Source organism: Eumetopias jubatus, unplaced genomic scaffold, assembly GCF_037043125.1.
Source record: "Eumetopias jubatus isolate StellerSeaLion01/CBP00866 unplaced genomic scaffold, mEumJub1_p1.0 scaffold_7, whole genome shotgun sequence".
Classification (NCBI taxonomy): Eukaryota; Metazoa; Chordata; class Mammalia; order Carnivora; family Otariidae; genus Eumetopias; species Eumetopias jubatus.
The window spans coordinates 21,277,467-21,296,172 of record NW_028274813.1 but is presented as its reverse complement, the minus strand read 5'-3'; the positions used below and the strand labels follow the sequence as shown (position 1 = coordinate 21,296,172).

The 18,706-nt window shown below is 38.0% G+C and overlaps 1 protein-coding gene across 1 annotated transcript in view; it reads right to left on the bottom strand.

Moving 5' to 3' along the window:
* SEL1L (SEL1L adaptor subunit of SYVN1 ubiquitin ligase) overlaps positions 1–18,706 on the bottom strand; it is a 55,638-nt gene that overhangs the window by 12,503 nt on the left and 24,429 nt on the right. The window contains exons 6-16 of the mRNA XM_028097846.2: positions 17,692–17,854; positions 14,722–14,775; positions 14,572–14,631; positions 12,559–12,640; positions 12,027–12,181; positions 8,498–8,554; positions 5,978–6,046; positions 3,486–3,563; positions 1,970–2,032; positions 593–680; positions 129–277 (exon numbers count right to left, since the gene is read on the bottom strand). Of these exons, the coding sequence (XP_027953647.1) occupies positions 129–277; positions 593–680; positions 1,970–2,032; positions 3,486–3,563; positions 5,978–6,046; positions 8,498–8,554; positions 12,027–12,181; positions 12,559–12,640; positions 14,572–14,631; positions 14,722–14,775; positions 17,692–17,854 (1,018 nt within the window). The remainder of the gene's footprint in view (positions 1–128; positions 278–592; positions 681–1,969; positions 2,033–3,485; positions 3,564–5,977; positions 6,047–8,497; positions 8,555–12,026; positions 12,182–12,558; positions 12,641–14,571; positions 14,632–14,721; positions 14,776–17,691; positions 17,855–18,706) is intronic.

The following is an 18,706-nucleotide window of genomic DNA, read 5'->3' as shown; positions in this document are numbered from 1 at the left end:
CAAAACTAATAGGTCGAGTCTGTTTCTACTTGAGAAAAAATCATGCAAAGAAAAGCAGAATTAGAATGACAGATTTTTCTCTTGAGAAAATCCATTTCCTGTGTACAAGTCAGGATAAAAGCCCTTACCTCCACTGCAGTGTGACACGATCGCATCACACCTGTGCCGCTGGCGTGCATCTGGGCTAGGTTATAGAAAGCCAAGATGTGGCCTCCCTGAGAAGCTAAATTAAAATACTTCAAGGCCTGTTTATAATCCCTCTTGACTCCAATGCCATCTGTAAGAACAATCACACGAAAGGTCAGAAACAGTCTTAAAGAAGATTTAGCTGAAGCACCAGAGAAGGCTTAAATAATGGGTAAAATCAAATGAAATTCAGAATTCTTACTCAGGAAAGATGTGAATCCTACTAATGCAGATTAGTATATTAATACGGATTAACATAATTTACAATGAAAAACAAGATGCACAAATCATTGCATTGGGAGAATATTAATGAGCCAGAATGCTCTCATTTATCACAATGGCATCTGGTGGAAAATTAGTAATTTAGATGTCGGTATACACAGCGTTTAATGCCAACGTTACTTACTATAGTACATAGAGCCAAGCTGCAGTTGCCCATCCACCCAGCCTTGTTCAGCAGCTTTCTGGAAGTACTTTAGTGCCAGATCATAATTCTGTAGGAAAAGAGGTCACATGGTCACATAAGAAAACTCAAAAGGTTGATATACTCAGAAGTTAGTCATTCATTAAAAAGAGTTAAAAAAACACATATAAGATATTCTCAAAGAGCCATTAAAAAGACTACCTTCTAATTTTTTTATAATATACAGATGGTAGTCTATGTCCCAGAGGGGTTAATATATTTAAGACTGTGAACAATCTGTATGTTCACTCTCAGAAAGCCTACACAACGCTAGTTCTGGTTCTTCGGAGAAACCTTGGAACACAAGACCAGGACTTAAGAAACACTCCTATCTTTCCTATTAACCAACAAATCTTTTTTAAACTTCAATTTTTCTAACATTAAAAAAGGAAAATTATTTTCTCCTTATTCATTCTTTTCCTGTGTAGCTTATCAAGCACGATTATTAGATTTCAAATATAACCATCCTCAGAGAAAAATGAAAACAAAGATCACGACTGAATTTTAGTGTCCTAAAACGACTAGGAGGAATCACCATGAGAACACACTACTGTCTTCTGTGCTAGGGAACACCTACAGATTGGAATCCTAAACCTAAGTCTTCATTTCAGGCCCAAATTAAATACATTTTACTTGGAGAGATCACACAGAGAAGAGGGCAGCAACGAGAATCTTGGGACATCTAACATGAGGAAGTAGTACAGAAGAATGAGAAGCAGTGGCCTAGGAAAACCAAGAGAACTTGCAGAATTCCAGGGAAGAAAGAGTTCAAGTGACACAGAACCAACAAGTCAACAGGAGCTGACATTTGGGAAATTACTGGTGACCTGCATAGAGCAGTTACATGAGGCAGAAGCCTGACTGCTGAGACCCAAAGAGTGAGTGGTAGCCACTACTATAGTTCATTCTTTGGAGAAACCTGGCTTTGTAGTGACGGACTGGAGAGAAGAGAGGTAGTAGCTAGAAGGGCAAAGAACAGAACAGAAAGCTTTTCTCCTTCTAAATGGGAGGGATAAACATTTTCTTAGGCTCCAGTGAAGAAGTAGGGGGGGAGGAGTCTTGGAGAGATGGAAGCACAGGTAGGGTGGAGAGCGCAGACAGAATGAGAACTAGCTTCACATCTTTAGCGGAAGTGTCAGAGACAGAGCCATTCGAAGAAGGCAGTTAGTACAGAGGGTGCCGGGTACTCAGCGAACAGGAAAAGGTTCAGCTCTGGACATAAAGGAAGGATTTCACCCGGACTGGAAGCCAGCTAGTTATACTTCCCTACCTCACCAGCTGACTGCTTGTTTAAGTCAGAATGTTAGACTGAAAACTTACAACTTGAACTCCTCTCCCATAGAGGTAAGCCATTCCGAGTCCACTCTGTCCGACTGGGTTGCCCTGCAAACCAGAGACAAAAGAGTGAAAGGATTCATTAAAAAAAAAAAAAAAAAAACAGCCAAGAATAAATGACTACCAAAGAAGTTTTAAGCATATTCAAAAAATGTCTTTGCATTTTTTCAATTCAAAATTCTCCTTCCCAGCAGGCTAAATGTAATACTGACTTTCAGAGATTTGGGGGTCTTCAGTAATTTGCTGAAAAAGAGGAAACAGTACATTTATCTAGAATTAAATTTTGGTGACTTACCTTATGACCATCTGTTCCATGAGTTTATGACAGAACACATGACAAATGTATTTCTTCTCTTAAAATTAAAAGTAGGTCACTTTTTGGGTAGTTTTTCACTGGTAACCTCCCTCCCCAATAAAGAAGGAAGATGCCACGGTGGAAAGTCAACCACCATGTAAAACAGCAATATTGGGATCAGGTGGCAAAATACAGTTATGATTACTGGAGTGTCACAGAACAAAGATAATCATTGTTTTGAGACCTGAAAGAGAAAAATCTAAAATTCAACCTAAACTCAGACGGACAGGGGCATCTTTTTAAAAAGTGTCACAGCACTCCCTTGGGAAATACTCGACATTTGGAACTAAAGTAGTATGTAGTTGGCAAGGAGATAAGCATACACACTGGAGGCATACAGGCTCTTAAATATTCATATGTAGTTTTCTCTGGGCCAAAGAAAGCCTAAGTTTTATATTTATGATTATCGAAAGTACCCAGTTATGTAAGTTTTAAACCCCAAGTTGCAAAACAAATAGGGCAAATTATTATAACTCTCAATTGCATTACTAAAATCAGTATTTCCCTGATGAGGAAACTTCTCAATGAAATTGAAACAGAGGCTTAATATTCAATAACTTGCCCCCACCAAATAAATCACTTTTTACTGGAAAGTTTTTTGTTTTTTGTTTTTTAAGATTTTATTTATTTGAGAGAGAGAATGAGATAGAATGAGCACGAGAGGGGGAGGGTCAGAGGGAGAAGCGGGACTCGATCCCGGGACTCCAGGATCATGACCTGAGCCGAAGGCAGTTGCTTAACCAACTGAGCCACCCAGGCGCCCCTGGAAAGTTTTTTTTTCTAGCCAGTCCATTCCCATGAATCACATTTACCTAAGTGCTTTTTTTTTTTTTTAAAGATTTCATTTATTTATTTGAGAGAGAGAATGAGAGATACAGAGCACGAGAGGGAAGAGGGTCAGAGGGAGAAGGAGACTCCCTGCTGAGCAAGGAGCCCGATGTGGGACTCGATCCCGGGACTCCAGGATCATGACCTGAGCCGAAGGCAGTCCCTTAACCGACTGAGCCACCCAGGCGCCCTACCTAAGTGCTTTCAATAATTTGAGGCATGAGTTGGTTAAGACTAATCTTTCAGTATAATAGACTTATTTATTAAAATAATAATAATATGGCACACATTTCAATACACTGAATCATGAGGTCTTACCATGTCAGCAGCTTTCTTAAAATAGTGAAGAGCTGTCTCATTACTCTGTGGTACAATATCACTTCCCTCTGAATACATCTGGAAAACAGAGCCTAATTTTATTAAACGCTATATTCCTCTCACCTATAATGTATTTCTATCTCATCTCATTCTGGTTTTTGTTAGATATCATGAAATCTTTGAACAGTTTAAAATTCCCCATAGGATATTTTAGATTTAAAAGCAAAACCTTAAAAGTAAACAATATTATTGTATCTTCTCTGTCATAACAAATTTATGACTTTTTTACAAACGTGAATATATTAAAATCAGTTCACAGATCAATCTCAGGGGAGAAGACCTTTAACTCAAGGTGATCTTCTCTCTCACTCTATCCCAGGGCAGTCAAATGGTTGTTGAGTTGCTTGGGGTCAGTGACTACACAAGAGAAAGGGGTGCTGTTGGCAACGCCCACTTCCCTCTCTCTTCCACCATGACTTCCCTCAGGGTAAGATACAGGGTAGGTCTTACGTTCAGGAAAAGAAATAACTAAAAGGTTATTTTAAAAGGTTTCAAGCACTGAATGATCAGAGTACCAGGTACAGAACATGATAAAACGGACAAGAGAAAGAACAGAATGACTGAGAGTGTTTTCATCCATGTATACATTAAGAAAACGGAAATGGAAATCTTTTTTTGAGATAGGGTTAATTAGGAATTCAGAGCAAGAACTGAAAGGGCTAGAATGGAAAGTTCTTAAAAGCTTAACAAAAATAGATGGGGAATACTAATTTCGATGCTATAATAGTTGGGATGTCTACATGTACGGTTCTCAGGCCCCAAATAACTGGTTGTGATTATGTGGCAAATACTGATGAGATTTTTTTTCTATTTGTAAGAACCTTTGTGACAGATTTATTCTACCTAAGCATCCTAACCTTAGGATTTGGTTATGGATGAAAATATCCACTGATGTATACTATATTTGTTTTCAAAAAAATGAAAAAGGAAGTTCTGAAACAGTGCCATGTCACATGGAATCTACTTGTTATGTCTCCAGACTTTGGTGTTTCCTTGCTTAGAAAAGAACCACGCTGACAGGTGAGTGATAGCTGTCACACTGAGGATGATTAAAGCCTGCAGACAAATGCTGACAAACTCTAGTGGCCTCTACTCAGTACGGAAGAAAACAGGCAATTATCACAGACTTAGCAAAAAAAAAAAAAAAAACTGCACAGCAAAAAGAAAAAATCCCTCATTATTGTGTATGATACACACAAAGCAGGAGCTCAGTGATAGCTAATTTCAACAGAAAATTAACATACTGATGAGGAAATGCTGTTTCCCTTATGTTACCTAAGAAAATGCCTCGAAATCACTTACCTTACCACAAGACACAATATCCTTGTATTGGAAATTTTATTTCCAGTTTATTTTTGGTAAACTGTAGATTGTAACTACAACATGTGCTTATTTTTTTTTAAGATTTATGAAAAATAGAAAAAAATCTTATTTTTGTTGTTTTTTTTATTATGTTATGTTAGTCACCATACAGTACATCATTAGTTTTTGATGTAGTGTTCCATGATTCATTGTTTGCGTGTTAACACCCAGTGCTCCATGCAATATGTGCCCTCCTTAATACCTATCCCTGGGCTCACCCATCCCCCCACCCCTCTCCCCTCTAAAACCCTCAGTTTGTTTCTTGGAGTTCTTATTCTCTCATGGTTCGTCTCCCCCTCCGATCTCCCCCCTTCATTTTTCCCTTTCTTCTCCTAATGTCCTCCGTGCTATTAATACCTTATGTTCCACATATATGTGGAACCATATAACTGACTTTCTCTGCCTGACTTATTTCACTGAGCATAATCTTCCTCTAGTCCCATCCATGTTGATGCAAAAGTTGGGTATTCATCCTTTCTGATGGCTGAGTAATATTCCATTGTATATATGGACCACATGTTCTTTATCCATTTATCTGTTGAAGGGCATCTCGGCTCTTTCCACAGTTTGGTTATTGTGGACATTGCTGCTATGAACATTGGGGTGCATATGGCCCTTCTTTTCACTACATCTGTGTCTTTGGGGTAAATATCCAGTAGTGCAATTGCTGAATCATAGGGTAGCTCTATTTTTAATTTTGGGGGGCACCTCCACACTTTCCAAAGTGGCTGTACCAACTTACATTCCCATCAACAGTGTAAGAGGGTTCCCCTTTCTCCACAACCTCTCCAACATTTGTTGTTTCTTGCCTTGTCAATTTTTGCCATTCTAACTGGTGTAAGGTGGTATTTCAATGTGGTTTTGATTTGAATTTCCCTGATGGCTAATGATGATGAACATTTTTTCATGTGTCTGTTAGCCATTTGTATGTCTTCTTTTAGGAAGTGTCTATTCATGTCTTCTGCCCATTTTTTGACTTATTTGTTTTTGGGGGGTTGAGTTTGACAACATGTGCTTATTATGCAAACACCACTTGCTATTATGTAATACATTCACAGAACATACAGTACCTTTCCCAAGAAGGCCATCGCATGTGAATTGCCAGCATTAGCTGCTAAATTGAAGTAGTCAAATGCTCTCTGTGAGAAAAGAATTTATTAAAATAGTTTTAAAAAAATAAAATAAAATAAAATAAAATAAAATAAAATAGTTTTTACAGAATCTGCCTTTGGCTCTTAACCAAAATAATCATTTCGGAACATTTAAAAAATCTTGTAATATGGCAGTATCTCAGTTTAAATAGCAGCATGACATCTCTTGGTTGCTCAAGGTACCCACCCCTCTTCACGCCCAATCCATCACTGAATCCTGTAACTTTCATCACCAAATTCCACCTGAATCCACCCATGATCCTCCATGACCACAATTCTAGGCTAAGCTATATTATCTCGCACCCGAAATTCTGGAACACGCCCCTCCTTGGTCTCCTGCCTTTAGTCTTCAGTCACCCAAAGCAACAGTTCAAAACACTTAATATGCTGGTCCTTACAGCCCCCTGAAGTCTTGCAGGGGCTATACTGGCGTGATCAGACACTGCTTACCTCAGTACTGTTCAGCTTGCTCTCTGCACTCTGGTCCTTCCTGCCTCAGTACCTACACACATACTACTCTTTCTGGCCTGGAATGATCTTACCTCCAGGCTCGACTTAAATGTCATCCATTTCTCCTCAGAGACAACTGCCACCTCCCACTTATTAACCTGTTACTGGACCCTTTCATTCTCCTTAATAACAACAATCACAATTTATTACATGTTTGTTGGTGTGATTATTTAAAAAAATACCTAATATTCTAGTTCTATTAAACTTGATGCTCTGTAAGGACAAAAAGACCAAAGCTATTTTGTCTAGCATTGTATTCTGAATGCCTAGCAGTGAATAGGCACATAACAGGCACATGAACTACTGATGAATTAATGCAGTTATATACTGGGAACTCCTTTTATTCCTTCTGAGAAGCTGGTGAAAAAATTTATTGTTGTGTAGGTATTTCACAAGTAAGCAGCATACACCAAGGATACCCCAAAACTTGTATAAAAGGTATGCAGCAAACTTATCATCTGGAATTGTTATCTCATCTGACATTTTTATTAGCCAGTTCATCTGGCCTAATGACATACATTTGAATGACCTAAAGACAAAGCAGTCAAAATGCCATCTGAATTAAAAAACACCAAACAAACCATGGGTATTAGCTATAGTTTTAAGTGACAAGTATATTTTATTATGATCTACTTAAAGTTGATGGGATATGGAAACGAAATAACCTTAATTAGAATATTTAACTGTTATGGCAGAATAACAGTTTTATTAGTCTGACAAACATTTATTAAGAACTCATTATGTGCTAGGCATTGTCAGGTGCTGGGAATAAACCGGCGAAGTCTGTGGTCTTTTGCAACTTAAGTTCTAGCAGAGGAAAAAACTTAATTACATATTCAGCAAATTTACAATGGGTAAGGGCCATAAATACAGATTTTCAGAAATTTTAACTGTGGTGCATGACCTATTCCTGGAGTGGGGTTAGGAGACTAGAGAAACATTTTAGGGGAAGAGATTGGAGATGAATTCTGGAGGATGAGTAGGAATTAGCTACGTAAAGAAGGGAGGTGGGATAATATTCACTCTAGACAGAGGGACTAGCATTCCAGAAATCCTGAGATAGTTTCTTCATATTTTCAAAGACCTGAGAAAAGGTAAATGTGCCTGTGAGTCAGAAAGCAAGGGGCTGGTAAAGGAAACAGAGACTGGTACAAATCCTGGAAATCATGTTAAATAAAGGTTTTGGTTTTTAAGCGACTGATAACCATGGACCACTCGAGTTTTAAGCAAGGGAACTACAGAATTAGGTGTGTGGTTTACAAACATAGGCTACTGCTTAGGAAATGCAAGCAGGAGATGACTCATACAAGTGGCAGTTGTATTGATGGATACAAGGGAAGAGATGAGCAAGATTTAGGGCATAAAGCACACAAAAGCTGGGTACAGATCTGACTGCTATACTTGTATACTCCTAATTTCTCACAAACTCAACAATGACTTTTCCTCGGTTCTATGAAGTTTTTTTTTTCAGAGATTTTATTTATTTATTCATGGAGGGGAGGGAGAATCAGGCTCCCCATGGAGCAGGGAGCCGGATACGAGGCTTGATCCCAGGACCCTGGAATCATGCCCTGAGCCAAAGGCAGACACTTAACCGACTGAGCCACCCAGGCACCCCTGAAATATTTTCTAACAGGAGTTTTAAGACATACTTCTACTACATAACCACAGGAAACCAAGATACTGTGTAAGTATTTTTGGCAATATTGAGAACTAGGTTTCAGAATTTAAAAAACCCTTCTCACAACTATGAGGTATAATCACATTTTTAGTCTTCAGTTTTCTCAGGGGTTAGATGGATCTTGAAAGATCATTTGTGATGATTGTCTAAGTAACATGAACTTGATATTGTCATTGATAAGAAATACATCTAGAGCATTGTTTCCTTCTACAACGTGAAGTACAAAGCCCTGGGAACAAGAAAGTTACCTGATGATTTTGTTCTACTCCACGCCCTCCGTGCAGATGCAGTTGTCCCAGACCAACCTGAAAATTAACAAAAATGAGCAAAAGTACATGGTAGCATCTGGTGTCATTAAATTAGACCAGTAAGAAATCATTTGTCATAAAAAGGCTTCTCTTCAGAATCCAAAAAGGTGAAGACTTAAGTCTTAACTCCTGAAGATGTTACTCTACTTAAACCTACATTTTTTAAAAACTGAAAATGCCTTTTAATTACAAGATATCTTTCTGAAATAAAGATGAAATAAAGGCAATTTCAGGCAAACCAAAACTGAATTTGTCACCAATGAACTCACTCTAAAGGAAATGCTAAAGGATTTTTTTTTTTAAAGATTTTATTTATTTATTTGACAGAGAGAGGGAACACAGCAGGGGGAGGAGTGGGAGGGGGAGAAGCAGGCTTCCTGCCAAGCAGGGAGCCTGATGTGGGGCTCAATCCCAGGACTCTGGGATCATGACTTGAGCTGAAGGCAGATGCTTAACGACTGAGCCACCCAGGAGCCCCTTAAAGGATGTTCTTTAGGAGGAAGGAAAATTATCCCGGGAAGCCTGGCAGTAAGAAATAAAGAGGAATGGAAAGTTAAACTTATAGGGGGTGGCTCAGTCGTTAAGCATCTGCCTTCGGCTCAGGTCATGATCCCAGGGTCCTGGGATCGAGCCCTGCATCAGGCTAGGCAGGAAGCCTGCTTCTCCCTCTCCCACTCCCCCTGCTTGTGTTCCCTCTCTCGCTGTCTCTCTCTGTCAAATAAATAAATAAAATCTTTAAAAAAAAAAAGTTAAACTTATGAATAAATCTAATTATATGGACTGTATACAAGAATAGTATCTTGCAGGATCCAAAAATATGTAGAATTAAAACACATACAGAGTACTCTAAGGTTTGCATTGTCCAAGAAATGGTAAAAGTGCTCATTCATATTAGACTTTGATAAAATAAACAAAGTCCAGCTATCATCTCAGTAGAGGGGAGGAGGTACAACAGCAAAAACATTGAAACCAAGAGAATGTAAGAAAAGAGACATAAAGAAGCATGGAAAAGCAAAATGAAAGAAAGCAAGCAACACAGAAAATGTAAACACAAATATTCATTACTTTCAATTAAAAGACTGTCAGAATGGATTAAAAAAAAATAAAAAGTAGTCCAATGATGCTTCCAAGAGACATACCTTAAACATAAGAGGTGAATACAGAAGATAGAAAAGATATTCCATGTAAATACTAACCAAAAGAAAGTGGCATAGCTGGCTAGTACCAAAGTACAATTTAAAGCAAAAAACATTTCTGGAGATAAAAGAGGACATTTCATGATATACAAGCTAATTTAACAAAAAGATAACAGTATTAAGTCTATATGCACTCTACATGGCCTAAAATACATAAATCAAAATTGACAGAAATAGAAGAAGACAGAGACATAGGCACACCAAGGGGGCAATTTAAACAATACTGTCTCAGCACTGCACAGAAAAAGCAGACAAATTCAGTAAGGATTCACAAGATTTGAACAACAGGATTAAGAAACATAACTCAACTGACACATAAAGAACACTATACCCAAAGACTGTAAAATTTATATTCTCTTTAGCACACGAAATTTGCTCAAACAATGGATCATAAAGCGAGTCTCAGGAAATCCCAAATGAAATCATACATAGCATATTCTTATTTTTTTTGTTTAGATGCAGGCTCCCCGCTGAGCAAGGAGCCCACACGGGGCTCAATCCCAGGACCCTGGGATCATGCCCTGAGCTGAAGGCAGATGCTTAACCGACTGAGCCACCCAGGCACCCCAGAGAGAGAGAATCTTAAGCAGAAACCAGGAGTCAGATGCTTAACTGACTGTGCCTCCCAGGTGTCCCATACAGAGAATATTCTGACCACAGTGGATTAAGCTAGAAATCAACACAAATGGTAAGTAATAAATCCCCCATTTATATGAAAACTAAGCAATGCACTTCTAAAATTACACATGGGTCAGAAGAAATCACAATGAATATTAGAGCTAAATATCATGAAAACTATGACAACAGGGAAATGTATTCTACCACATATCAAGATTTATAAAGTTATAGAAATTTAAGACAGTACTGATGCACAAGACATGCAAGAGAATATGCACAGAGCATTATTTGCAATCGCCCATATCTGGGAAGAGTAAAATGGGTAAATAAGTTGTGGGATTTTTATACAATGAAATACTATAGGGCAATGTAAATGAATGAATTTCAGCTACATGAAAACACATGGATTGATTTCATAAACATAATGCTGAGCAAAAGAAGCTGATACCAAAAAATGCTGTATGATTTTTTTTTTTAACGTAAAATTCAAAACCAGGCCAAACCGATCCATAGTGTTAGAAGTCAGCTCTGAGGGCAACCCACTGGGGGCAGGGGGCCCGCTGCTGGGATGCTAGCTACGCTTCACAGGAGGCTCACCTGGTGCTCCATCAGGGGGCTGTAGGCTTCCGATTTACGTACTTTTCTGTATTAAGGTTGTAATTCGAGTAGCAAAAAGAACAAAATGATATACTATACCACATACGGATTTTTTTAGCTTGAGTTTTCCACTGAATACACTAAAGTCAGCTTTCCACAGTAAGTAGTATTCTACATAATTTTTAATGGTTGCATAAAATTCCATACATGGAAGTGTTGTAATTGAGCTAAATAATTCCCTATTTTGGGGCTTTTAGATAGTTTTGAATTTTAACTGGCCTCTGATATAAAAGAAAGATGTTTAATTAGACAAGAGAACTTTATTAAAATTTCTATGAGCTAAGATTTAGATCTTTCACTACAGTTTTGTTTTGTTTTTTTTTAAAACATAAGATGCCCTTCTGTTAAGTCTTAAAATCAATTGTTCTCAAAAAGTATCTAACATTCATGTCTCTATGTGTCTAAATCAGGAAAGACCTATAAACTGCATGGAAAAAAAGGCAGATGTTGAAGTCCTCTTTTTTATTTCAGGATTATGAAATAACCCATGAAATAACAAATTATACATGGTACTTTGATGGATATACCATACAATTTACATTGAACAAGGTTACTTCTGTCCTTGACCTTGAGGAAATTATGGTCCAAGATGAACAAAGGAAACATGAACAGTAAATGGCTCTAAAGGGCATCTGAAATTCCAAATGTTCCAGAGACTTTTTGTTGAAAGAAAGGGGCAGTTTTCATCCTTGGTGACTCCAATAAGAGCCTTCATCATCAAGACACTGCTCTGTTCAAGCAGTGGTTTCCAACCATGGTGCAATCGCCTGGCCAGCTTCTATGAACTATCAATGACTAGGCTACATCCTTGATGCATTCAAGTGGAAATGTCTTCACAGTATGAGACTCTTGGTACTTTTAAAAATAATGCTACTCAGGTGATTCTAATATGTAGTTAATATGGCTCAGAGCAATGGAAACGTTTCTTAGGGAGGTAAGAGTTTGCCCCACGACTGTTATAATGCAGTGACACACGCCCTGAGATGTTAAACACATACCTGTGCTTGTACATCACCTTTTTCTGCTAGGAACTGATAGTATTGAATCAAATCTTCTTCCAGCATCCCACTATTCATTCCTGGATTTTCCACCTCGTCAGGCAGCCGTATTCTCTGTACTACTGAGCCTCCTGTCAGCGAGATATCACTAGCAACTAAACAGGGCAATGAAGTAATAACATGGAGGAAGGTCAGAAGGATTGTTCCACAGAAGGAAGTAGAATTTCAGCTGCCAAACACTGACAGACACTATGCTAACAGTAATCTAAAGATTACAAAATAGTAATCTATACAGACCCAGTGTTTTCCACAAAATATTTAGTAAGTGGAATCCAAAGTGTACACGTACGCGTGTGCGCGCACACACAGGCACAAAGGAGATCTTAGTCAACTAGTGTAAAGATCATCCCACTTAAGAGAGTCGATCATGATGATTTCAAGTAGTACAACAAAAACAGATGTATTTGAAATTAATTCCATACTGTTTTTTATTTCTTTTGATAAGGTGAAAGGCAAAAAAAAAAATAGATACCATGATTGGCAACAAGACGATAGTGAGTCAGTGCCGATTCGCAACTCTGGAGGACTCCGATGCCAGCCCAGTACCGATAACCCTGTGAGAGAAGCTCCAGTGAGAAGACTGCAGGTTCACACGCTTCACTGGCAATCTTGCCGGAATGAATGAAGCCACCCGCTCTCAGAACGTACTTCTGCAGTCCCTTGATCCCAGTATACTACTACCTCGTTTATCCTGAGTTTCAGGTTCTGAGGTAATTTATTCAGCAACTCCAAAAACCAGACTATAGGTAAGAACTAGGAAATAATGAAGTTCCCAAAGAAATCAAAATAGATGCCATGAACTTTATGGATGAAGTGTGCGCATCTCACGTGTAAGAGAAAATTACTTAGGTTCTTGCTTAGAACACATTCTAATCTTATTTTAAACCTGATTTTAACAAAAATGGGTTGATCTACCAAACGAGGAAAGAAGCAACAAATGAGCAAAATAGGGAATATGAGCGACTACCAGGAGCAGGCACAGTAACATGAGCAAAAAATGATTTCAGACTGAGGAGGAAGATAGCTAACTATAAAGAACAGAACAAAAAAAAAGTAAGAGCTCTCTTGAGTCATTCAGCACAGACTTAAATAACTTTACAATCTTTAACAATCCTTCGGGCATTACTGTATAATAACATGTATAATATTTAATGTTCTTATTCTGTAGTCACTATTTAAGATTGGTAAATAAAAAAAGATATTGTCAAAAATATTTAACATACTTTAAAAAAATTTTTTTTTAAATTTTATTTTATTATGTTAATCACCATACCTTACATCATTAGTTTTTGATGTAGTGTTCCATGACTCATTGTTTGCATACAACACCCAGTGCTCCATGCAATACGTGCCCTCTTTAACACCCATCACCAGGCTAACCCATCCCCCAGCCCCCTCCCCTCTAGAACCCTCAGTTTGTTTCTCAGAGTCCACAGTCTCTCATGGTTCGTCTCCCCCTCTGATTCCGCCCCCTTCATTTTTCCCTTCCTACTTTTTTTTTTTTTTAACATAGAATGTATTATTTGTTTCAGAGGTACAGGTCTGTGATTCAACAGTCTTACACAATTCACAGCGCTCACCATAGCACATGCCCTCCCCAATGTAACATACTTTTGCCATATAAAAATATGCTTTAAATTTCTGGAAAATTCATCTAAAAGGAACTTTTCAATTACTGTTTGAGGAATAAATGTTACCTACCATAGATGAAAAAAGCAAATGGGAAAAAAAACTTCAAAATTAGTGAGGAATGTTTCAGAAAGTCGGAGCAACATCCTTGTTTTTCACTGGCTTAAACTACTTCAGCAGTTTACGTCTGTACAGATGAGGTAGGTCCAAGCTCCTTGGCATGACATACAGCCCATTTACATGATTCCTGATAAATTTCCTGACATTCTACTCTCCAGCCACACTAAAGAGCCTGTATTTTCTTGCAAGCACCACATTCCCTCATCACTGTCCTTCTGCATATATTGCTCCTGCTGTCTGAATGCCCTTCCACTTCTATTCACTGCGATTTATCCCTCAAGAATTACTTTAGTTACTTGTTTCCTCAGAAGTTTATCCTTTCACCTCTCCTTCCAACATCAGTGTGGGTTAAGTGCCTTTCTAGCTGATTCCTGTAACAATCTCCTTATTTGTGTAAATTTAAATGTAAAACATAAATCAATTTTCAATGTAAAATCTGTAATAATCGAAGAAATGATTTTGACAAACATTTCCAACTTACAGAAAATAAAAAAGAGCCATTTATCACAAGGGCAATCAGCCAAAGTCATCATTTTAAAGAAAAATTGTGGACTGTGCAAATTTTCATCCATGTTTAGATGCAAGTGTTGTACCTATTAACAAGAATTCGAAGAATGTTCAACTGAATATTTGATCTTAATGAATATAAGTGCATCTCATTCATGAAAGCTAGAAAAGCTATGACCCTTCATGAACCAAAAATTCTGCTCCTCAATGTTACTAAAGTGCTACTTACCAAAACCATGTGCGCTATTAGGTTGCCCCCAAGAGCTCCAAAAGTATAATATACGAGGGCCTGGGAAAGAACAAAATATGCTTAACTGAACACAGGCACACACTGACCCAATTCAAATGGTAGTATACAATGAAGTTTTAATAATATTACCTTTGCCTGACTTGAATTAACACCAAGTCCAGAAGCATAAAGAAAGCCAAGAGCCTAAAATAAAATGGTAAAAGTAAGAATTCTTCCCTAGTGGAAGTTTATCCACAGACATAGTTTTATGAACAATGAAAAGATGCAAGAATCTTTAGATCTTGAAAGACTTGAACAATCCAAGTATGTATAACTGTGGTTAATTAAGGAGCCTCAGAAATGCATTCAAGGTTTTACAAATTACACAATGAAATACAACTAAACAAATCAAAAAGTTTAGCTTGAAGATTAAAGACAGCTTAATAAAATATTAATTACAAAACCAAAGCTGAACACATTCAAGCATGGCTTTTCCTTTATCTTGATCAACAGCTATTATGAGAACCAAAAAACCCCTATATCATCACATCAACACATTACCTATCAAAGGAGAATACACAATGAAAATAGTAAGAGGCTACCAAGATAAACATCCTAGCAATAAAAAGGGGCTGCAAGGGTCATGTTGAAGGGGAAACAGAGAAAGGTCACTTTACAATGCTGAAGCACACACAATTTTTCATTACAAAAACCCCCAAAACAAAAAACTACAACCAAGCAAACAATACATTGATAAGGTTCTACCTTTGCCCACTGAGGACCATCCTTGAAGACATGAAAGTAAAAGCTAAAGTCAGAAAGGCAGGTGTGTCATGTGCCAGCATTCATCAAAATCCATGAGCTCTTCTACATTTCCCAGCCACTCCCTGCCCCCGCCCCGCCCCCTCCCCACCCTTGTACTTGGGTAGGGTCACGTGTTTAGGATGTGGCAAAGAGAGATGCAAGCCATTTTTAGGCCTGGCCATTAAAAACTTTACAGAAGGGGCGCCTGGGTGGCTCAGTCGTTAAGCATCTGCCTTGGGCTCAGGTGATGATCCCAGGGTCCTGGGACAGAGCCCCGCATCAGGCTCCCTGCTTGGCGGGAAGCCTGCTTCTCCCTCCCCCACTCCCCCTGCTTGTGTTCCTTCTCTCGCTGTGTCTCTCTCTGTCAAATAAATAAATAAAATCTTCAAAAAAAAAAAAAAAACTTTATAGAAAATCCTCCAGCCCTCTCTTCTCCCTTCATGATGGCTCGAAAGCCCCATGTTTCAGATGGTACAGCTATGTGGCAGAAGTGGCCCTTGACTGTGTCAGCATTGGGAAGAGAGTGACATAGGCAGGGGAACCGCATTGACCCTGGTGTGAACAAGGAATAATTCTTTGTAGTGTTGAGCCAGTGTGATTCTGGGACTATGTCTGTTACATCAGCTAGAATTCATTACCATGGAGAGAGTGCTTTGCAATATGCCATATAAAGCACTATGGCATTGTGGAGTGCCATTACTAGAGGGGAAAGATGCCTTAGAAGTACAACCATTCTTAGAGCCAAATGTGTCTGTAGAATAAAGAATGTATGTGTGAATATATAAAATCTGACTTACACAAAGAAGGGGAAAAAAGCTTTGAAAACAAAGGGGGAACAATTAAGATATAACCTGTTTATAAATTAAACCAAAACTGTGTAAGAGTTGCAGACTGGGTAGATATTCAGTCCTATAGAAAACAATGGTCATGGGGCACCTGGGTGGCTCAGTTGTTAAGCGTCTGTCTTGGGCTCAGGTCATGATTCCGGAGTCCTGGGACCGAGCCCCGCATTGGGCTCCTCGCTTGGCAGGGAGCCTGCTTCTCCCTCTCCCACTCCCCCTGCTCATGTTCCTGCTCTCGCTATCTGTCAAATAAATAAATAAAATCTTAAAAAAAAAAAAAGTCACAATTCCTGTTATTGTTTAAATAGTCTAAAAACAGACTTCCGCTAACCGTGACTAGAAATTTTATATTTAAGCAAATCCCACACCTCCGATAAACCTGAATTACTGAGAGCACTTAAAAATAAATGTGGTGGCCTCCTAAATCCAGGTGTCAATCTTACTATTACTCATGCGAAATCAAGCAGAGAATATTTATCAAATGGTGTGATGTGATATGGGATGCAGAACATCCCCCTATAAGGCTGTCTGAGACAAAAATACTTGACTTTAGTTCATCAGCCTTTAGCTGTGATATCCTCTATGGGAAATACAGATGATGAAGATCCCAAATAAAGGACAAAAGGAAGAAGCAAACAGACAAACTAAGAAGGCCATTTTGCAGAACAACTGTCCCTATCTCGGGCACAGACACAAAAGAAAGGCAGGGACTCTGCTAGCATTAACGACCAAATAGAAGGTGTAGTCCTGCACTGGATAGTGCTTTGGACAAAACAGGGATAAAGGAAATGTTTTGGTTCTACGCCCTATGAAGACCGTCTGGGTATTACATTTACTGGACTGGAATGATGAGGGCTACTTATCGAAAGAGCAAGGAAGGGAACAGTAGACAGTGACATTTCATTTTGATAAGAAGCTCACATGTATAAATACACAAAGAGAAAGGTCAAGAAGGGTGTGCATGCATTAACATGTTACCAATGTTCAGGTCCAGAGGGTACAGATATGATGATGTTTTCTTTCTTAGTTTTGTTTTTTTTTTTTTAGTTTGTATTTCTAGTTTCTTATAATGAACATGTACTGCTTCTGTAATAAAATATATCTTTTAAAAAAACACCAAGATTAACAAAAGCTGGAGCATCTGAACTTTGGAAAAAAGGCAATGGGGAGTGATTTCAGATAAAAAAATAATTACCTTTATGTTTCATTCTGTACAGACTGAATGTGGAAAACTACAAGTATAATTGTGGTAAGATGCAGCTGCAAAATGCCCTAGGTGACCACAAGTGTTCTCACCCTGAGGAAGAAGACTGTCCGAGAAGATTGGTAAAACGATCTGCCGCAGGATTAGTATTTAAACCCATTTTACCTTCCAGCCTTACTTGTTCAGGGAAGGCAGAGCATAAAGAGTAAACTACTGTGAAAATAAACAAGTGCTATATACCAAGAGATTCTGCAATGAAAGTACACTTACAGTTTGTCCCTTAGGAGAGCCTTCCTCAGTCAGTTTCTCAAACATCTCTTTAGCTGCCTGGATATTCTGTGTCAGGTAATCACCAAACAAAAGAGCATATGACACTCTCTCCACGGCCTTGGTATGATTCATGCCTGCTGCCTTTTGAAGATACCGATATGCTCTTTAAACATAAGCAATTAAAACAAAAACAAACACATTAGCAATATTTTGGAACTCCCATTAAAATTTTTACAGAATCTGGGGTGCCTGGCTGGCTCAGTTCGAAGAGCGTGTAACTCTTGATCTCGGGGTCATGAGTTTGAACCCCATTTTGGGTGTAGAGATAACTTAAATAAAAAAAAACTTAAAATAATTTTTTTTTTTACAAAATCTACTAAAATGCACAATAAATAATTTTCTTATTCTACAGAATCCCTCTGATATTTGATTTCCACTAAATTATTTTACTTATATATGTAGAAAACATTCTGGGCTACTTTTCTTTTTATGTAAGGTACCAGTTCTGTTATTGCAATATTTTAGAACAGTCTAAGAATGAGAAAGAATTATAATAATGTAGTATCTAATAAATAATCCAATTATAACGACTGCAATTTTCTTTTAAAATCTTTGCACAGACTATAACAAAAGTCAGCTGAAATTAAGGGACATAAAATGTTAAAAGACAGTCAACTGAACTTTATGTTCTTTCCAAATTCCTAAATTCTAGTGTTTGTCTGCAAGATAATTACAAAGCAAAAACAAAAAAACACCTGACAATTCCTTTTATGTCATTTTGAATTCTGAATAGTACACTTATTCTTGGCTCTTAGAAACTATTATAATTTTAATTATTTCCATTTTGCTTATTGTTCATTCTTGTGATGAGTATTTATAATCTTTTTAGCCCGAAGAGCTGAAATCTGATAGAAGTAATGCCCCAATGTCTATAGGTCATATCAGGTTTTCTTATAATACAGCCTAAAAAAATCCTGTCTTCGGCAGTGCACTTAAAAAACAAGTACTTAGTGCT